Source organism: Felis catus, chromosome A1 (genome assembly GCF_018350175.1).
Source record: "Felis catus isolate Fca126 chromosome A1, F.catus_Fca126_mat1.0, whole genome shotgun sequence".
Taxonomy (NCBI): Eukaryota; Metazoa; Chordata; class Mammalia; order Carnivora; family Felidae; genus Felis; species Felis catus.
The window spans coordinates 163,859,765-163,883,014 of record NC_058368.1 but is presented as its reverse complement, the minus strand read 5'-3'; the positions used below and the strand labels follow the sequence as shown (position 1 = coordinate 163,883,014).

At 36.5% G+C, this 23,250-nt stretch overlaps 1 protein-coding gene across 2 annotated transcripts in view; it reads left to right on the top strand.

Moving 5' to 3' along the window:
- The window catches only part of LOC109502572, a 123,693-nt gene that overhangs the window by 23,143 nt on the left and 77,300 nt on the right, over nt 1-23,250 (top strand). For both annotated transcript variants that reach the window (XM_019837714.3, XM_019837711.3), the window contains exons 4-6: nt 2,203-2,394; nt 12,590-12,757; nt 18,728-18,829. In XM_019837714.3, the coding sequence (XP_019693273.2) occupies nt 2,203-2,394; nt 12,590-12,757; nt 18,728-18,829 (462 nt within the window). The remainder of the gene's footprint in view (nt 1-2,202; nt 2,395-12,589; nt 12,758-18,727; nt 18,830-23,250) is intronic.

Genomic DNA, 23,250 nt, shown 5'->3' with positions numbered 1-23,250 from the left:
AACAGGTAATAAATTTGAGTATGGGAAGTGTTCAGACTTAGAATGAATAACTACTTGGTAGAAATCTCATAGAAGTGTCTTAAGCGTCTAGAGGATGATTAGACCAAATTACCTTCTAATAGTTTTGCAAACCTGAGATTCTACAGACACCAAGCAGGACAATGGGAGTGATGCTTTGCACTCAGCGGGCATTACAGTGGTTCTCAAATGACACTTCAAAACATACTGTAGGGCACACACTTTCTTTTCATTTAGGTACTTAAGAAAATGTTAGAGGAAAACTTTCCCCACGATATCACAGGGCCATACTTCTATTACACACAGTTTCCTAGGCTCATAGAACTTCTTTTTTTTTCTCCAGCAATTTCAGAAAAGAATTGCTTTCAAATATAGAAAATTCTCCTCCTCATCTCATGATGCCTTCAGAGTCGACCTGGACTCTAAATCTCAACAAATGGAACTAGAGCAACCACTGGAGACAATAGCCAGAGCATCTTTAAAAGTCCACCACTGTGTAAAATTCAGAAGGCAAAAAGTAATCTTGTGCATAGCTGTAGCTCCAGTAAGGGTGGAAATTAATATATAGAAAATCAATAGTAAATATAAAATGAATGTAATTTTTCTGTCCCCTCTAACTTCTTAGGGAAGAGATAGGGGTCAACAGCAGAGTTATAGAAAATTAGAGGTATTAGATAATGGCTCTTCCTACTTCCCACTTCTCCCAGATAAGTGAAATTTAAATTGTTATGGATCAAATGGATCATTAATAATTATATATAAAAAAAAGAAAATTGGGGCACCTTGGCAGCTCAATCAGTTAAGCATCTGACTTTGGCTCAAGTCATGATCTCACGGTTTGTGAGTTTGAGCCCCACATCAGGCTCTGTGCTGACAGCTCAGAGCCTGGAGCCTGCTTCGGATTCTGTGTCTCCCTCTCTCTGCCCTGGCCCTGCTCACTCTCTGTCTGTCTTTCTCTCTCTCTCTCTCAAAACTAAATAAACATGAATGAATGAATAAAAGAAAATCACTTATTCATGGATATATCCCACTTATTAAATAGTTCTAAGTACAAATTTTGATACTGATAAATCATATTTTAATTTACAAAGACCGAATTTTAAAACTCATTTGCTCCTTAGAATAGAATAAAAATAGGGGCATCTGGGTGACTCAGCCAGTTAAGCTTCCTACTCTTGATTTTGGCTCAGGTCACCATCTCAAAGTTCATGAGAGTGGGCCCTGTGTTGGGCTCTACATTGACATCGTGGAGTCTGCTTGGGATTCTCCCTCCCCTTTACTCTCTGCTTCCCTTCCAACTCGTGCTCACTCTCTCTCTCTGTCTCAAAATAAATATTTTTTTAAAAACAATGGATAGAATAAAAATATAGGTTGATATTTGGCCTCTTTTTAAATTGATGTTGCTTGCCTTTCACATAGTATCAAAAAATAAAAATAAGTAAAATCTTAACCAATTCCAGCCTATGGAATTACTTAGTACGTATTATATGCTTTGCTATTTTTGGTTTCATTTTATTTTACTTTGTTACTTGTTTACTTACAGTCTGATTTTACTGCAATTAATTGATTTGTAATTTTCTTGCTTCTAATCAATACACAGCTTATGATGACAGAAGGCAGCAGTTTGGAATTATGTAAAGTATTTCAAGTTATTCATTCAAATATAAAATGATCAAAGCCTCATTCATTTTTGATTTTTTCCCCTGTTCCTTATTTTAAACCAACATATGCAGCAAGAAAAGTATCATGAAATTTGCATTCTTGTGATTAATAGAAGTTAAACCATAAAGGATTTGAGTACAATAGTAGACTTATTATCATATTTTGTAATTTAACTAATTCAGGTAATGTCTTCTTTTTGAGAGTTCAGGGGGCATAATTATCAGTTTATGTGAACTTTGTTCTTCCAGAATAACTAATATAATATCAGGAATATTGCTGGTACCCAAGGATTATCAATTGAATTGAACCCAACTGAGGTAATGCATGGTGATCCTCTGCCTTCAATCTGTATGGTTTTTTGGTTTTGTTTTTAAGTAATACAAGTTTAAAAAGTGAATCATGAAAGAGTTAAATGAGTTATTCTAGTTCTAGTCTACAGTGATTCTGTTACACAGACTGGGATATTTGAAAATCTGTCTTGAAATACTGTCTCACTTTCATACTTCATGTGGTTTAATTTAGATTGGAATCTGGAAATAAATAGCCTCCGCAAGTTATCCCAGGAATTGGCTCCAAGAGGTACAAGGGCCAGTGATGGTTCCCAAGAAGAAGCAATAGACCAATGGGCCAGAAGGAGGCAGCAATTCAAAGATGGCAAAAGATGCAGCTCAGCAGGGGAAAGTTCATTTACCAGCAACATCACCGAAGGGTCCAGTGAGTAGAAAATCATCTTCTTTTCCAAAGCCAGAGCAAAGCAATAGGTGAAGCCCAGAGTCCCCTCCCTCTTATCACCAGGATATAAACCCTATTGTTTGAACATGGCAATGTGGTGATTGTATGCCTTTATGTAAAAGATATTTTTAGAATAAATCAACTCTTCATTATGCACTAAAGAATACCAACTTGGTAATTTATCTCCTCCAAAACACACACAACTGCCTACTAAGGCTACTCTTCTCTTCAGAGACTGAAATAACTAACTATAGGATTCTTTACAGAATTAATTTTGTCCCCTACTTCAAAGAATTTGAGTTGCCTTACAAAAATATGTATCATGTAAAAAGCTAAGGGTGGTATATTTGATTAAAAGAAACAGTTTTCTTCTTGATTTAACATTTATAAAATGAGGAATTGTCTTTAAATTGATATGTATTTTAGTGAGATGGTGTTTCTCTTGGTATTTAAAGAGTGTTATTAAATCAGCATTATACACCAGTCTCACAATCAATGGTAACTGAGAATGGAAGGTAGGTCATCAATGAGGTTATACAACTGAAGGGAAAATATGAGTTAAGGAAAATAGAGGGAAGCATTAGTACATTTAGTACATACTACCCCTAATCTGGCTTTAAAATTCTAGCAGCTAGCTGTTAGAAGATAGTTATGTAAGTAATAGGCATTTGTCATTTGAAGGTTATTTACAAAACATACCAATTGTTCATGAAAAACACTTATAGGAAAACCTGAGCAAACATCATTAAGAAAGAGAAAGAGTTGAAAAAAAATATATAAAAAAAAAAGAAAGAGAAAGAGACACAGAAAGAAAGGGAGAGGGACGGAAGGAAAGACAGGAGGAAGAAAGGAAGGAATGAAGGAAGTGTGGGAGGGAGGGAGGGCAGAGAGAGAGGGAGGAAGGAAGGAACAGGAAGGGGTGGGGGGGGAGAGAGAGAGAGAGAGAGAGAGAGAGAGAGAAAGAAAGAAAGAAAGAAAGAAAGAAAGAAAGAAAGAAAGAAAGAAAGAAAGGGAGAAAGAGTTGATGCAATACTGTAATTTATAAGAAATATAAAAATATGTATTTGGTCATTCACGTTCATCCTTATATAAAGTTGGTCTTGGTACACGGATTTCCTGGCTCACAGCTCCTAAAATCCTTAGGATTTCCTATAAGAGAGCAATAAAAAGTGTCTTTTGTTATGTTAATGAGGTGACTGTTGGAAAGCCCTAGGTAACCTAGATGGGACTGACAACCAGAGGAAGCAACTGCAGTGATTAGAGTGTTGGAATGTTCAGCCAGGTGTCCAGGGAATTCCTTGTTGGTGTGGGGACGTGTGTGTGCACAAACACACACACACATTACAATTGGGTCCAGGAACCCAAAAGAGTTGTGATGCAGAGAATGGTGCCTTTATTATAGAGACAGTAGTGAGTTTTCGAGGCTATTCCTATAGATAAGCTGACAGAATGACACAAGCAGAATTCCTGAAGGCAGCAGTGTAATTTATCCAGAGTGAGTTAGAAGCTGGCCCAGATTAGGAATTGAAAGTAGCTATAAATATGTGAGCAAAATCATGGTAATATTTATATAAAACACCACCGTACCGTGTTATCCCACCACAGTGTTCTTATATTCATGTGAACGGTGAATATAATCTAAGTGTTCCATTTTGTTCTGAGAGTGTTTCATTTTTGTCCCTTGGTCAATGTCTACTTCCTCCAGTTGCATCTTCCTGTTTGGCAGCAAGGACTCAGGATCTGGAATCTTAAATTTTTATTCTCACATATACTACTGTATAGGGATGTTTTATTATCCCTCCTTTTCTGTGCATGGACTCTTGAAATGCCTCCCTGGAGAATACTTTTGTTATATTAGTATAATATATTAATATTAATTATATTAATATGTTATATTAGTATTAATATATCAATTCTAATTCTATTAATATATTAATATGAATATTTTATTGTACTTCCAGTAAAATATTCCCACTGCTTCACATTTTGTTGTAATGTTTACTTTCCTCCGCTTCTAGTCCCCTTCCCCCTCATCAATTTCTATATTGATATGTTGAATTTGGTTCAAAAATTTTTAAAAATATTTTAATGATCAATACTTAATATTTCATTAGTTTTCCTCATCATTGCCTTATGTACCAATTACTTCCAACAGAGTTTGTTTTCTTTTTCTTCTTACTATAATCCTCTAATAACTTAAGAGAGATTTTGGGGACATAAACTGAGTCCTGACATATCTGAAAATGTATTTACTTGCCTTTTAATTCTGAATGACAGTTTGCCATAGTTTGGTACAGAATTCTAGGTTCAAACTACTGAAGAAGCTGGTTCATTGTCTTCCTGTAGCCAGTGGTACTGATGAAAAGTCTAACTCCAATCTCATTCTCAAAACTTTTGTCATTAATCGAAATTTCATCTCTATTAGTTCTTAGGGTTTTCTTTTTATCCTTGGTATTCTAAAATTTTTCTAGTGTGTATTTCAGTGTGTGTGTTTTAAATATATTTTAATGTTTGGCATGCTTATGACTCTTAACTTTCTTCAACTCTCATAAATTCTCAGACACAATTTCTTCAAATACTATTTTCCTTCCTCCTCTCATAGTCTCCTGCTTCAGGTTACAATAAATGACTTATTGCACAGGACATTCCATATCCCATCTGGGTGTCCTCTGCTCTCAGTCCTCAACTTTTTCATACAGTCATTGTTCATGGCTAGAGGCAGGTGCAATCACTGCCGCTACTTGACCCCACGTGGAATTCAGAGTGAGTAATGCGTGGACATCAGATTCCCTGCTGTTTCTGCCATGGTGGTCCAATTGATTACCCTGTTGCTTGCAACTGGGGCCTCTCTAGGTTTCGCTCTTGGTGGTGTTCCAACCATTCTGCATCAAAACTTTCTGACAGAAATGGTGGTCACCAAGAATTGGGGAATAGGGCAATAGAATAGATGTTGTTTAAAGGTACAAACATGGGGCACCTGGGTGGATCAGTCGGTTAAGCATTGAACTTCGGCTCAGACAATGATCTTAAGCTTCATGAGTTTGAGCCCCGTATCAGTCTCTCTGCTGTCAGCACAGAGCCTGCTTTGGATCCTCTGTCCCCTTCTCTCTCTTTCTGCCTCTCTCTCTCTCTCTGTCTCTCTCTCCCACCCTCCCTCCCTCTCTCAAAAATAAATAAGCATTAAAAAAAATAATAAAGGTACAAACTTGCAAGAAGTAATTACAGTACAGTGAATATAGACAATATTGTATTATAATGAAGTTTGCTAAAGACTAGAACTTAATTATTCAATATACTAAAAAAATTATGTAATGTGATAGAGGTTCTAATAATAATTAGCATTAGCTAAATAATGTAGCAATAGCTACAATGGCAATCATATTACAGTGTATAAATGTATCAAGTTAGCACTTTATACCCCTGAAATTTATACAGTATTCTATGTCAGATATATTTCAATAGGAAAATTTTTTCTTAAGTATATTGCCTGCTATGATTTCACTTCATGGCTTATAGGTTGATCCTGGATTTCAGGTATTTCCCAGCAACTGGTGTACTAATACCCTTCCTTCTTTCAAACACTTCCACAAGTCTTAAAACACATACTGTGATACACCCACACGCCTTCCCTCTATCTCCTTCCTGTTTTTCCTCTGAACTTAGAAATGCTTTTATTATGCAGAAAAATTCAGTTGCAAACCTTGCTTCTACATATGTATAATTGAATTTATCACACTTTTCATAAAATAGCCTGCAAGAATTAGGACCTATCCATGTATGTTTTTTCTAGCATGCTTCTCAGAATGGGAGACTGTGTTTTTTCTTGCTCCTCTATCTTGAGCCCACATCTACAAATAGCTTCCATTTGCCCTTCTAGCTTCCTTTTCTACTGTTCTCCACCTTACACTCTGCCGTAGGTGTCTCACCTCTATATGGACTATATCAAAGGGCTAATTTGCCCTTTGGCTTTTTGGGGGTTTGACCAATTGGGAAGACCAGCAGGAGCCTGAAGGGAACGAGCAGAGTGAGGTCCTGCCATTATTGCCCCAGATTTCTCCCTGGGGTATGCCAAGGACTGGTTGTTTCCCTAAAGCCATAGGTGGTAACCCTATAAAGTAGCCCTCTCTCCACTGCCTTCTATGGCTCTAGGTTTTGGTAACTGGTCCCTGCTTCCTCCCTCTTTTATTTTAGTCTGAGATGGACTGGTCTTAATCTCACTCTATCACCCCCAATTTCCTTCAGTCCTGTTCAGTTTGTGCATAGGGTTAAACTCTCCTCAAATTACTCATTTGAGTGTACAATCTCTTTCATACCATAACCTTATGACACACCAGTGCTCTCTTCTCATATTAGAGCAATGATAAAATATCACCAACACTACATATTGATAACTGTTTATTGCTCATAGATATAAAGAAGGACACCCCCCTAGAAAGAGCTTTGGTGCTAATTTAGAGGGGGGGGGGAACAAAGTCTGATTTTACTGACCATTACAAATTTAGTTTACATTAGGTCTTTCAGTTTAAGAGCTTGATTAGGACAAGGTCAGGGTCATGAGTTAACAGGTTAGAACCTAAGGAAATGGCAATCTGAGGATTTTGAAAGTTCTGAAGAGAGAGAGGAAGAAAACTATCTGCTGGTGCTTTCTACTCAAGAGTTGATGGTTTGTGGAGAAGTTCCTATGAGGAACAGTGAAAGTATCTGCCTGGTCAAGTGTCTCAGGGGAAAAGAAACTGTTAAATACTATGGAATAAGGTCATGTTAATTTAGACAATTAGGTGTGCAGGATTCGGTGGCTTTGGTCTTCAGTGTTCAAGCTCTCAAAGAGGAAAGAGGTTTTGTTCTCCACGTCCTAGAGTCATCCCTAGTCTTGAGAGGAATAAATAGCCGGAATTTCACTAAAATTTTACTGGATTTCCTAGATAGCAATATTCTTGGACTGTTATTCTTGTTTTTCTTTGCCTCTTGTTTGATAAATTTGCAGTCTTTGAAAATTTTATTTCTTTTCACCTAAGAATAAAAATCTTGGGTTATGCAGATACAACTGCCCCTGGCTCCACTCATCCAGGTGACCCCAAAGAATATATTCACATTAAGCGAAAACGAGGAAGAGAACCTTCTGAAGACATCAAAGGGGACACAGAGGGGAGGTCTCATATTACATACTCCCTAGAAAACACTTGAAATCTCCTCTGGATACCATTCTACTTCGAAGACCCCTGTGCTGCCTCATAGTCATCCACGGAGCCCCTTTTATAGCACAGCTTCCCTCATAGAATACCCGTAGTGACTGTGTTCTGTTTCCATCATTCTGGATTTTCCCTTGGACCTTGGGAACTCCTCTATTTTATACTGCAGAAAATTCAACTGCAGCTTTTACCTCTATACCCATGCAACCAAAATTATCAAGATATTCAGCAATCCACTAACACTATGATAATCTGAATCTATCCATCCTAAAAGCTAAGAAAGAAGAACCTGAGAGAAGAACAGTTTAGTTATAAATGAGGAAAACAATAAAATGTTACATGTAGTAATAAAAATTTATTACTTATCACAGTAGCTTCTACCATTACCTAGAACGATCTAGATTGATCTCAACTAGGGGCGCCTGGGTGGCGCAGTCGGTTAAGCGTCCGACTTCAGCCAGGTCACGATCTCACAGTCCCTGAGTTCGAGCCCCGCGTCAGGCTCTGGGCTGATGGCTCGGAGCCTGGAGCCTGCTTCCGATTCTGTGTCTCCCTCTCTCTCTACCCCTCCCCCGTTCATGCTCTGTCTCTCTCTGTCCCAAAAAATAAATAAACGTTGAAAAAAAAATTTAAAAAAAAATAGATTGATCTCAACTAAAAAAATTAGACTGAATGGAAACTCTGTTTGATTAATCACAGATGATCTTTATGTGCTATAGAGAAAGGGACCATTTTCTCTAGTTTCAGTTCCTTTTCATATAGAAAGACCAGTTCCTTCCTGTTTCCTGTGTCCTTCAGCTCCCTGGACCCTTTCAGTCCAAGTCTGTTTCATGCTTTGTTTTACGGACAAATTGTCCACTACTAGTGGACTCGTGCTATTAGACATTCATATCTGCTCTGCATTTCTTGGGAAAAAGAAACCACCATAGGTGTGCTGGAATCAGCTCACAGTGGTTCATGATAGCCAACCGTGCACATTTTTTCCTAACATTGCAATTCAGTAACGTCAGGCTAGTAACTTGAAATTGGTCAGAGTGAGTATTTATGCAATGGAAACTGACAAACAGTACAAATCAGGACATTTTTTCTTTTGGAGAGCTGCTTGTTAAACATTTACCAGTACCCACATGACACAACACAGGAATCAGCCGTATCCTTTATACACATTCAAATGCAGGCCAAAGTAGCACAATCGTTTAAATTAAAACAATGATTACGTTTTCTTTGAGGTGAATTGTTTTGAATGAAAACGTACACTAACAATTTGTTTCACATTAGACATGAGGGAATGGAAGTGTCTGCCATTTTATTTCTCAGTTCATCCAAGCCATACCCACTCATGTTGTATTTCTTCAGAAACTTTTCAAAAGAGACTGCAATTCACTCAGAGTTGCTGGAGCTAACATTGTTTAATGTGTGGTTTAAATTCTATCTCATTTATAGAGTCAGGATATGCTACTAATCCATGACTTAAAAACTGACAGCTTTATCGAGCATCATTACAGCTAGTGTTTCTCAGTCTGTTAATCTCACTCATCTCTGACTTCCTACATAATAACTGGAAAAGACATTAGGAATGACATATTTATGTATGTGGACACAGTTGATCAATGCATCTAGGCTGTGGGGAATGCTGACTAAGGCACACCAGGTAAATAACTTGAAGGCTGTAAACTAAAGTCAGAAGGGCCTGCAAAATGGAGCTCTGATTTTTATAATCTCAAATGGCTCCTGTATGACAAACAGATGTGGCAAGTATTTGGGTCCGTGTGAGGATACTTGATAGCATTTCCCTTATTTCATCCAGCTACAAAAATTATTATGAAAATGTATTTTCCAAACATTAGTTTCCATGGAAATAAGAAAGGAAGGAGGGGATGAACAGTAAGAGAGAAAGAGACCTCTGATTTCTGGTAATAAGAGCTAACAATTACATTGTGCTTTCTATGTCAGCCTGTACAAAATATTCATCTATTAATTATTCCAACAACACTGTAAGAACTGTATTTTCATCTTCACTTTACCAAATGAGCAATCTGAGTCATGCAGAGGATAAGTGACTTGTGCAGTGTCACTCAGCTACAATGATCAGTGGGACTAATGCCTTAAACACAGCCCACTACCTCTAGTTGGACCATGCAGATCTGATCCGGGTTCATCTCTGGGAAAGTCCAAACAGGGTTTCATTCTTGTGATACAGCTTTTCTATTATCCTCAAATAAAACAGTGGAATGAAAGAGATATGAGAATGTCTAAAGACATCTGGAACTGAGTCGAGTATTTTATCTCTTTGCTTCTCAAGTGAAAAAAGAAGTGTTTTAGTTTTTCAGGAGCAAAGGAGTACAAATCCCATTTCAGTACTATGAAGCATATTTAAGAGCTCATTCTCTTTTAAAGTTTCTTTTATTAAAAGGCTCATCTCCACAAGCCAAATTTTGGAGATAAAGTTTTAGTGACAAAGGTACATTTGGATTTTTTTTCTCCTTGGCTCAAAGTTCCACAGGGGCAATTGTTGAGAAATCTAGAAGCTCGAAGCTGCCGCAGGTGTGGCCTGCTGCTTCATTGGATTTTATCATGAATTTTAGGTCTCAGTTATGTAAGTGTATGTTGATTAGCTCTGTCTTCATAGTTGAATGAATAGAAAACTGCTCATTCACATAATCCAGTCTATTTGTAAATAAATGAGCTGTTTTAACAGTCTCTTGCATGCTGATAAAAACAAAAGTCACTATAATTTAAAGACCTACCAAAAAAGAAAAAAAAGACCTACCTACCCTTTGGGTAATGATAATAATGATAAAGAGGAACCCATGGTCCCAGGAATCTGTGTATATTATACTCATAACTATTAAAATATAACTGAATATTTAAGGCCAAGGATATAAGATACAAATCGAATAAGGAAAGATGCTTTAATACTTTAAAACCCGTTAGGGCTCCTATAACTTTATCAAGTACTATGTAGGAAGCAGCCTTGAATTAGGCTTGAAGTTTGGAAAGATAAATTGTTATAATTTCTTTGGTTTACTTTTCCTACCCTTTTAAGTCAAATGTCATACTCAGACTTATTTTAAAAAATGAAGGCAAAAAAACATAATTTTGAAATATGATGCATGAAAGAAGGCATCCCATATACAGAGTAAAAGTATTCTAAAGTTTTCATCATTTTTATTTCAATAAACAAGAAGTCTGATAACATTCTCATAAAATTTACTTTCCTACTTTATCATTTTACAGTACTCTATCATCCCCTTTATTATTACACACTAAAACTGTATTTATTCAATCAATGTGGTCTCTTTTCAGTCCCTACTTCCTCACTGCACTCCACTTGTTCTTATCATCTTTATTTACCAATCCACAATCCCATCTTCTTAGAGAAATTTTGCCCAGTCCTTGAAATCTTCTTCAATCCTACCCTTCTCTGCATCCAAAATTGCTCTCTCCTTCCTCTGAACTCTCTTACTTCATCATGAGTTCCATCTCTTATCTTTCTATCCCCAGTGTGCCTAAAACTGCTCCTTGCTCGTGACAGAACATTTAATTCAACTTAATAAATGAATAAAAAACAAATCTACGGGAAGACATTTAAACTGCGGATAAGTGTCTAATGATATCTCATTTGCTGTACAAAATAAAAACTACAAGAATAAGCATTAAAGATATTGGGGTTCAACTTATGTGACATTGTACATCAACTATACTTAAATAATAAAAATTTTTTAAGATATTGGAGTTTGTTCTTGACTGTCTGCCAGAGACCATGCTGTTGCATGCTTTGTCAACATACCACCTGTGACCATTTCTACACAATTTAAACAAATGTAGGAGCTATCGGTGACTTGGTCTGTGTACCAGGACAATAACTAACGTTTACAGTCTTCGGTACTGGGAGAGCAGATGGAAAATGTAGGGCCAAGGACAAGAACTATTAGGAATGATTGTTCAGAGTAAGTCAGTGAGAGCAGAAGAGCCCTTCTTCTTGGGAACTTTATATAACTGACCTTCAGCAGAAATCCAGCTGGTCACCGCTAGACAGGGTGAGGAGAGGAAGGAAGTGGTTTTACCTCTAATTTTTGAGAGAAAAAAATAGGAACAGCTGTGTGGGGTATATGAGAAGAAATTGGAAGAGAGGTGTTCTGTTGCAATTTAAGAAGCATGCTGTGATCTTTAAATCCCCCATCTTCATGACAGTTGAGAAATGCAAGTAATGGATTTAGGCTGTTCTTGAAATTATATTTCGGTTCTGAAATGGTACTTATTTCTGCACACTTGAAAGACTGAAAGACTTGGGGCATGACTGAATTCGGGTCTGGACTATCTAAATGAGGCCACAAAGAAACACTTGGAAGCTAATACAAAAAAAAAAAAAAAAAATCAATGTTATTGTCTTAATTAGCACAGCATTCTACACTAGCCAAGGACTTCCAAATACATAGAAACCCTAAATTGCTATGAATGAAACTGTCAAATGAAACTTTACCTGCCTCCCCATATGCTTTATTATACACTTAAGACCATAGTGAGTTTTTTTAGGAATGTTTTTGCAGTGTCTTCTTTGAAGTACAGAAAGACAATAGCAATTTTTCCCCCTTGTGCTTGGAATTTTGAAACCGATTCTCATTCTCAGTCTTATGTAGCTTCCTCTTGACCCCCAAATATTAATATGTAAGTCTCAAAACCAGTTATATTCTCTACATTTTTCCTCAACAAAAAGATTCACAGTGCTATCTCTGGTGTGCTGACCTCCATGGTATAGGCCCTCGAGCAATGTCTATTTTATCTGGGATGTTTTAAGTCGATCTAAGTTCCTCCTAAGCGAATAGTCTAATGAAGTTAGCTCCTCGCTTTCAAGGATGATACTCTGCCTTTAATAAAGACTCTGCCCCTACATGTGTTCGACTGCTTTCCCACCTTGGCCATCAACGTGTGCACATCTCCTTTCCTGCCAGAGGGTAATTCACGTTATCGCCCTTTCTGCTCCTCAGTCACCTCAGAAGATGGCTGTTCTGTGGATCTTGGCTTTCGAGTTGACCTCGAAGAGAAAGGATTCTACACAGAGAATTTCCATTCAGCAGCATGGGTTTTCCGAGGGGATGATGGGAATCCTGAGGACAGTCCCAGATGTCTTAGTAAAAAACCCCGACCAGTAGCTGGTAAGGACTCTACAGTTATGGTATAAAATAAACACCTTAGAGAACATGTCATCAAGTTCCAGGCAAGCCTCCGAAGTCAGCAAAATGGAGGGAAGCACACTCTATCTCTTAATATCGTGAAAAAATCTGAAGTTGTTAAAATAAAAACTGTCTTAAGAGCTCATTCAAACTAAGAGTTGTAATTCCAAACTTGGCGTAAAGATGAATGTAGAAGAGTTGAGTATTTTCCGTCCTAGGGGTAAAAATACTATTTAAAAAAATGTATTCTAGAGTATGAACAAGTAACATCTATTTTTCCACACCAAAATATAAGCATTTTATTGATTCTGCATTTTTAAATTCTTACTTATTTGTTATACATAGGTCTAGTTTTGTTTTTAAACATACATTAAATATACATTTGATATTAGCATGTATATAGTGTGATACATAAGATCTTATAGCCTGCTTTTTATGTTTACTGCAGTTATTTAGTAATTCTATCTTCCTTTAATAATATAAATGTGTTTTTGTGGATTTTACTAATATTCTAATAATTTAATTATTTTTATGGGATTATTTTTAGTTAACTGAAACTATGCATATTTCCCTAATGCAATAATAGCTTAATAATTTAAAAAACCCCTATACCTGAATTACAAGTTTGAGCACGTGATATTACTATTTTGCCCAGTCTTTGCTGTAAAATTTAAGGTGTAGAGCTTTTGTAAACTTGTGTTTTATTGGTATAAATAAATGACCTTGATGAATAGTCAACAACTCAAGCAAGCAAAGGTTCAAGTTGAAAATAATGTTTTAAATTAATTATGCAATCACGCATTTAACAAATATTGTGCCCACTATGGTCTAGGCACTGGTGGAAGTTTCTAAAGATACAGAGAAGTGACAGATCTTACAAAGATGTACTCATTTTCAGTACAAGCATCAAAATGTGCTTATTTTTATCTGAATCCCATTTATACAGACAAGATTGTTATATGTAAGATCGTCATTTATTTTATCTGTGGAGAGAAATAGAGACTTTCTTAATTTTTTCTCATAAGCATGAAATTCAACATTGGATGCTATTAATGAGGATAAGTTGTAAATCTAAATGAGTTCCTATGTACATGCATAAAATAACACAAGTTTTATATTCTGTGCATTTAGAATATTTATTTATACTCAGACAGTAATAAGCTTAGCCATTCATTGGAAACGAAGTTTGAGAATCTAAATCCCCAAATTGAAAGAATTCAGGATGGAATCTTTGAAAATAAAAGTAGATGATGAAGATCTAGGAATAAACTTTTTAAAAAATTTCTGTATTTAACTTTTGAGTAATAGAATAGTATAAAGAAAGGACACGAGGCTGAAAGTAAAATTTGGGAGGTTAAGATTTCTGTCTCTTTGTCCATCGATGTAGTCTAAGAACTTAGGACAGCGTGTGCCTCATCATAGGAAGCCAATATGTATTTGTTGAATGAATGAATAAAAAGTCCTGGATTTCAGTACTATTCAGAAATTTACCAGCTATGTGTCCTTAGAATAGTTACTTATTTATTGTTAGTATCTCTCTGCCTATCTTACAGTGTTATAAAAAATGAAATGAAGTTATATATGCAGAAATTATAATTGGCTATTTCTATACATCTTGACTATTTCTATCTCTCACCCTTGTTTTTCTTAATTTTTGTGAGAATTTTGGATGAATATTACATATTCACATATAAGTATATATATATATATATTTTATATAAATTATAAACAAATACTATTAAGATACTTATTAAAATTACAAATATTTATTGTCTATTTATTTATGGCAGGCAGGTATGAAAACTTACAGTGAATAAAATACAACTACTCCCTCACAATATCTTGGCTAACACCTGATATATGGTATCTGTAAAAAAGTACAATTATCACCATTTCTACAAAATGCTTATGGTCATCAAACAACAAGCATTTGATTCACTATTATTTGCTTTGGTTAAAAAAATTTGTTCAGTTTTGCCAACAAAGTTCACAGACACATGTGCATACGTAGGCTTATATATATGTGCATATCTATATGCACATACATATTTGTTCAATTTTGTCAAAAACTTTGTATATATGTGTGCATGTGCATTTATGTGTATGCCTATATAATATATACATATCACATAAGGAAAACAAAATGTTTAAATGTTGTGAGTTTCATGGTACCATTAGTTGGACTGAACCTCAGTTCACGAATGTGGCAATTGTTCCTTCTTATTGTGACTAAGACTTGAAATGTTGTCAGATGCTTACGTTTTCAACTATATACTTAGAGATCTATACAAGACAATGGAGATTTGAAGGAAAAGTGAGCTGAATGCAAATGAATAATTTTTAACTGAAAAATATCTTTATTAACCTAATGGCATTTTAAGATACTGCAATACTAATTTATATCTACCAGCATGTATTTTTGGGAATAAATTTTACACTTAAAAAAAATCCATCTTTATCCCATAAAAAAGTTCTTCTGTAAGTTGGAGATACAGATAAAGGTTTGCATCACTATAAAGTATATTGAGGGAACAACAAGAAAATTTTAGAGTTTTTTAATATATGAGGGGTGTTATGTTTATGGAAATATTTACCCTTCATTTGAAGTTTGACATCTAACAAGATGATTCCAAGGAAGTGTGTGATTTGAAGGGATAACATACTTGAAGATGTGCCCACAAAGTCTCTGAAAAGACAATGACATTCATTTGTGGCTTTTCAGCAACTATGTAGCACTCATAGATTATCCACCAGACAGTGGCAGGGGAAACCCAGACTGTAAATCTTAAAATGTGAGAAAATTATCTTCAGAATGGGAAGGGAACATACTGCAAAACATTTTGATTGTCTCAAGTCTCCCACAGGAGAATCCAACAGTTGAGTTCACCATTTAAAAACGTCATTGAATTGTTTATACTTTCACATACATGGTTGACATTCAATTTGCTTGACTGAAGAAAAAAAAAGCCCTATCACCACAGCCTTGAAAGCTGTACCCATCTTAACAGTCTCATGTAATACAAAAACAAAACAACAAGTGTGATTTGATTTGAACCAACACAATAAAAATATTCCATTAAACAAATATCTGTTGGATAATCAATCTGTCAAAAGCAGAAGACAGTATCAAAAGGGTAACCTAGAGGGAGCAAGATGATTCAACAAGAGGGGATGTTAGAGATGATTTCTACAGAGGTCAGAAATAGTATTTCTGATTCTTTCTGCCCTGATTGGCTACCAGCCTGTTGCAGATTGTGAAAATATTCATTTCTGTGTCCTTGAATTTCTCATTTCTGTCCCTTAAATTATACTGAGATCCTGTAAATGGCAAATAGAAACAGTGATTTGCAATGACTGCCAAAAGGAAATTAACTAAGTGATGGAGAGCCTCCCAGGAGCATAGACTAGAGCAGAGGACAGTTTTAGGGCTGGGATACACTAGTACTTTCCCAGCAATTTTGGCATGCTTTTCCTGATACTGTTCTCAACAGCAGAAGAACAGTGTATTTTCTTCAGACATTTTGGAAAAATAAACATTCCTTCAGGAATTCATACAAAGAGACTTTATCCTTCCTCTCTTTAAATGTTTGCCAATTTTGGCAGCCAGTGTCTAGCATGGAAAGTCTAGGAGAAAAAGTCTCTTGTCTGTCTTTAACATTACATTCCTAACACAAAGGAAAACACCTGGACAAATAATAGATATTCAGTAAATGTTTGTGAATGAATAACTTCTACTACTGGGCTACAAGGGATCATCAAAGACAGAGATGTTTGTTTCCTTGTTTTTAGCAGATATTTTTGTTCCCTAGCTGACCTAGGGGAAGGTCACATGCAAAAGCATCTGGACAGAATGCCTAACTTTTTACTGTATTCGTCAAATTCTCATAGGAAATTTGAAAAAAAAAAAAACAACCCAATGATTTACCTCATAATATGAGAGAAAATTTAATAAAGTAATGGCAAATCTCTTACAGACTCTGTAATCAGAAATCTTTAAACTGTAATTTAAGTTTATAATAATAGTATCTCCAAAGATCAGGGACTCACCTACCCCAATTGTCTGTCAGATGGTGAGGAAGAGATTCCTCACCAAGTGGAAAGCTGGAGTAAGGTCTTTTCCCACTCAAAATATAATTGTTAAATCAGTCATTTGAAATTCTTAAGCATTCCTTTGACCTCTCTATTGCTTATAATTCTATCCATAAATTGCCATTTAGGCATTCTGTAATAGCCTTTGAATATGTATCTAAAAAGGATGCAACTCTGCAAAGAAATGTCCTTGATCTCCAATCCAGACAAAGATCTAAAACTATCTGAGACATGAGAAGTGAAATACAAAAATACCAAATGAAGGATTGGAAAGAAGCAGCAAAATGTATTACCCATAAATTCTAATGTATTCCTATGTTTTTAATAAAAAGGGATTCTATCAAATTATAGCTTTAAGGTATGAATTTGCCTTCCTTATTAATAGATGAGTATTTTTATTTTATAATTAATTACCTGACTTCTTCTCCAGAGACTTAACAATGGGCCTATTATTAATAACTTACTTATGGAGCTCAGGGAGTTTATCATTATACTTTATTAGGATTTGCTCTTTATCATTTTTAGATATTAACATGTATAGAAAAAAATTCATCCAATAAAGTATACCAATAAAGTATACCACAAGTAGAATTTCTGGGGACAGATTAATAATCCCAGTATTATGTTACTAGTTCTTTCTGGTAAACCTGACCATAAATACAACCACTCAATATTCTGAAGGCTTTTGTTTATCATTCTTCTTTGGTAAATTTGTCAGCACTTAAAAAATGGACCTTCTGAAATCACTTATGTCCTTCAGATGTTTTCAGTTTTGTATTCGAGCATGATTCAGGGGTATTTTTTTTCTAAATAAAAACAAGACGTAAATATATTATAAAAGACAAAATTCTGTGTGTCCACATCTCCCATTATGTAGATTGACCTTCCACAAAATGGACAGTCCCACAGAGACATTTTCTGCCTGATAATCCTGCCCTTTGTCACCTCTGAAGAGTAACAGCCCAAAGAGTTATGAGCAGAGATATTTTCAACCTGTGAGATTCTCACTTTCAGGAATTTGAACTGGGAAGATGCCCTTACTATAGTAAGCACAGAAGTTAAAATGTCTTGAGGTAGAGAGAAGTCAAGAGGGCCCATGAGTGAGCTCAAGATATGAATAAGCCAAACTCATTAGTACACAGAAGCTATGAAACACACACACACACACACACACACACACACACACACACACACAAGCATGTACACACAGATCTCTATACAGAAAAGATGCTGTGAAGGTAGCTGGAAGAAAAGAGAGAAGATACATGGAAAAGAAGACTGAGAAGTAACAGGGCCACATTAATAAATGATCATTAGACTCATGTAAAAGTCCATGAACTCTTACTGTGAAGTCTCTGGAACTTTCTACCATCAATACAGCACAACCTTACAGTTACAATATCTGCAAAGTCCACCCAGCTGTTCCCATTTTTTTTCTGAGAAACTCAATTGTTCAGGCTTTCCTGGGCTCCTGTAAGACTTAAATGTACATCTAAGGATTCAGTTTTCCTATTTTCATGTATAACCTTGTAACAAATGTCTTATTGTTTATGGATCTGAGTGACTCAGACCTGTAAGGCTCAGCTGCCTTTTGGGAGTCATGCTGCCTTGGGGTGGTGAGCATTGCCCCTCACTCACCATGTGACTCAGGTAAGTTGTTTAACTTCTCTGTACCTCAGTTTCCTCCTCTATATAAAAAAACCTGATACAAAGATTAAATTAGATAATACTATTAAGTGCTTAGAACATTTTTATTTGGCCTGATATATAATAAACAAGCAATAAGTCCTAGCTACTTTCGTAATCATATTTGTGGTATCTAAAGAGTAACTCAAAAGAATGCCTTCTTTGTTTCCTCTTTAGTTCGAGAGCGAACCGTGAGGCTGTTCAAAGGGACTGGTGATTATCCCTGGGGATTCCGAATTCAATTCTCCAAACCAATCGTGGTAACTGAAGTGGATGCTAGTAAGTTGTCTCACTATAGCAGCTTTAATTCAGATCAGAACAACTATCTCAGACCTCACACAATAAATAGCCTTTGATATCATAGTCCCATAAAGCACACACATGCAATAGAAGCAATTTCTAAGTCTCAGTCTATCAAAAACTCATGATTGAAAGTGCTCACATCATGATCAAATACTTTTTAAAAGACCATGCTTTCCTGATGGAACATGCTCCTCTGGTAGACATATGGCATCGGTCTCCCCACAAAGAAGAGCCCTATCTGTACCTGTGGAAATAGGGTTTAGACTCTGGAGACAAGGATCTTATGAGTGGTCATCCCGTATTTAATAGTTTCTAGGAGGAGTTCCATTCCCCCTACATTATTTCCGTTACAACTTCTCAGCTTTCCTTATTTCCTAACAAGCAAATTAGAAATTTGTAGATGCCTGATGAAATTTAGATCCTTTGCTCCCTGATCTATGTAACATGAGAATAATCTGAGATCAATGCTTTGAAAAAATTAGAGCCAGAAGACTAAGATTGGCAGGAACAGAAGATAAAGATATCTACACCCAGCTTGTTGTATTAGGGGAGGCATAATAAAGTTATCACAGAGGGAGGTCCAGGGCCTAGAGGGTTTCTGAATTACATTACAGTCCCCATCTGGTCTATGAATTCACCAAGGTCAGAAACTATTTTTTCCATCATTTTATTCTCATTACTTTGTGCAGAGTGTCTTAAAGGTAACAGAGTACATGCTCCAAAAATGTTTATCGATTGACTCCAAGAACCTTAGGGATAAAGGCTGGGGCAGCATGGGGCAGAGAAGAAGGGAGGAGAACCATCCAGCGGGACTATAACCCTTCCTGCTTTGCCCTGGTGCCATGATCCCTTCTGTGATGCCATTATCACCCAAGGTCACATTTTGGTTTCCTTTTCTTGTCAACATTCAGGTGTTGCTTCATTGTATACTCTGATTCCACTAGGAATGTGCTCTCCTATCTGCAAAGAAGTGGATGACTACTCAGCTCTGGTAAAGGCCAGAGGAGTGACATCTGAGAGGATGAAATAGTTGCCTCTTAGCCCAGCATTCCACAGTCCTGGGCAACACCAGTGGGTAGGAAACAGTGTGCCCAGACAGCCATATATTTTTCATATGAACAAGATTTTCCAATCAGTTCTCAAGAAATATTGAGTATCTATGTAGAATGTGAGATAATTCCTAGTGCAAAAACAAGGAAGTTTTATAGTTTTAAACCCTTCCCAAAGAAATTTCTTTGTATGAGTTATCACTTATGCCAGGTGATCAATGGCATAGATTTTGTACAATGCAGAGGATTAGTATCCTTTAAGCAAGAAGGGACCAACTTAGTAGTAAGCAACTTGGATATCTATTACACATTCACTGATAAGTTTTTAAAGAAGTAAATTTACTTGCTTATTTACAATATCAAGGTAGAAACAAAATTTACTTTAAGTATAAAAACCATCATATTCATTGGATTCCTATTATGAGCAGGGTATTTTATATATGTCCTCCCATGCAATCTATATGATCACTTGCATTTAGCACATGAATATATTAAGGCTCAAACTGGTTAAGCAACTTGCCTAAAGGTACACATCTGTATCATGACAACTCCAGGATTCAGATCTCAGAATTTCTACCCCTGGAAACAAAGTTCTTCCCCTATGACAGATACCTGTTCAGACCCTCTGTTGCAACTAATAAAGAAATCTGCCTGCAAATGGTTTAAACAATGAAGGGGTTGATTGACTCACAAAAGTTGAAAGTTCTGAGATAGCGTGGGTATTTGATTTGTTTCCGTAGCTCAATTTCATCAAAGGTATGAATTCTTTGACCCCAATTTCCTTGGTGTTACAAGCTTCCCATTTGGATTCAAAGTGATCTCAGCGGTTCTAACTTTTTCACGGCACATCAGAGTCATAAAGATAGAGGGGATGGGCTTCAACCCCAAATGTCCTCAGTTTTCTGTGTTCGCTAGGGAATGCTATGAGCTGTTTCACTTAAGCCAAAGGCAAGGCAATTGGCTTTGCCTGACTGAGTTGCTAGGAAACCAGGACCCACCCTGGACTTGAGAGTGGAATAATGCTTCCTCACCTACCCCAAGCCACCCATAATGGAGAAGATGTTAGAGGACCTCAATGAAGTCTACAACCACTCGGCCTCAAGTCCTACTGACACAGTGATAGTCTGCCCCCAGTGAGTGATAAACAAGTCACCCAAACCAAGGAAACATTAACTACTGCACACAAAGCTGATGTTTTGTGTCTTCTTGATGCATTATTTCTTTCTAATCACATTCTTTAAAAACCCTGTTATTCTTATCAAAGAATATTTCATGACTTGATTTCACTTACTTCATTCCCAACTGTTGAAAAAGGTATTCAATACCTTAAAAATCACATCAACTCTTCTTAGCAACACTGACATTGTCTCCAACACCTGTTTATGGCTGAGTAGGATTCATTCAGTGTATTACATAAAATAACTTTTTCTCAATATTCTCCACTAAGCTTACCTTATAGACCCATTCTTCGCTGCTCTGGGTGAGTTCTGGGATTGATCTTAATTTTTTTTAGTCTTAAACAATAAAAGCACTGCTGTTTTGTCATTCTAAGTGCATATAATAATCATAGAACTACAGGTTAGTCTAGTATAATAATCAAAATTCTTTCATTTTTTACCAATTTAGAATAAATTGCCTGAGCCTGCCTCAGGCTTACAAGCATAGGTGATCTTCTTCACTATTTCTCATCTCTGTTTTCTATTCATCAGAAATATCACCTTTACACTTCCAAATGTACTCAAATCTTTTACCTATTCCTCCTGTCCTTCTTTTCCACCTGAAGGTCAATTTTTTCCACCTTCTCATGGCTTTCAAAAACATTAGCAAATTGGGAATTGATGCAAATTTCTTTAAGGTAATAAAAGGAGTTCCTTTTTCTCAGATCCTATAATCTGAGAAATAGACACCAGTACCAAAATACAGGTGCAAAAGACTGGAGGAAATCACTATGATAGACAAAAGAAAGAGAGCATAAGTAAGCAGAAAAGCCTTCTTAAGGCTCCACAATGGTGGTCTGGCTCCTGAGAGAGGACACAGAGAAGGAATCAGGATTATGTAGTTAGATCCTCCAATGGCAGTGCAGCTCTGAGAAATTCTGAGGCAGGCTGATAAGAAGACCCAGAGCAAAGAGTGTTCATTGGAGAAGTCAGGAGGTGGCCAGAAGCAGCCTGGCTCTAGTACCCACTCCAATTTCAGTCACTGGCTGTAATCAGGGACTTTCTGGTGAGAATGTAACCTCCATGTGAGGTAAGGATATCAGAAAGTGTGGCAAGTGAAGGGTTTCAATTACAATCCTCACCGCAGGTCCTCTTAAAGGTATGTATATGTGGGCAGTGTAGACCTAAGACATCCATACAGGGTAGGGAGTAAAAAGCCCTTAGAAAGAAAAAAAGGCAAATCGAGAGGAATAATTCTCATAAAGGTATAATGAATACTATTTTCAAAAATAATATAGAAAGAAATTAAAGAACACCTAAATTAGTGGCAGGAAAAACATATGTATCATTTGTAAGTCTTGATATTTAAAGAGGTCAATGCTTCCTTAAGTTGATCTAGAGACGGAATCCGAAGTAAATTCTACTAGAGTACCTGCTTTTGTTTTATTGGTAAAAATCTTTTCAATGAGATTCTAAAATATTTATAGAAAAGCAAAGGGCCAAGTTATTAGCTGAACATTCTTTCATCCAGGGAAAAGCCTTTTTATTCTGTAATTAGATATTAAAATGCAAATGCATGGATTTTTTTTACGTTTCTACTTTGATGTGAATGAATTTCCATTGGAGTTTACTTTTTTTTCAATTAAAGTTCAATCAGTTAATCAAATATATAAATTATTATTTAGCAAATAATTCCCTAATGATTGGGGAGAGAGGGGTTTTACCCAAATGTTGGTGGAATTTGGGGACAGAAGGGTAGACCCCAAACAAGTGGGGAAAGAGAAGACGAGGAGTCAATAGAACCCAGGTGGCCAAAGATAAAAACTGCAAATGTTGCCAGGTCAACCTCGCTTGGCCCCTTAGAGCCCTTCAAAGTGACAAGAACAAAAAATGATTGTGGGCCTAATAATTTCTGTACAGACACAAAGACAGGCAACTTTTTACCATCAAGTGGCTTCTGAGTTTTTACTATATTTTTAAAAGACGTTTGGCTTAGGGGCGCCTGGGTGGTGCAGTCAGTTAAGCGTCCGACTTCAGCCAGGTCACGATCTCGCGGTCCGTGAGTTCCAGCCCCGCGTCAGGCTCTGGGCTGATGGCTCAGAGCCTGGAGCCTGTTTCCGATTCTGTGTCTCCCTCTCTCTCTGCCCCTCCCCCGTTCATGCTCTGTCTCTCTCTGTCCCAAAAAATAAAT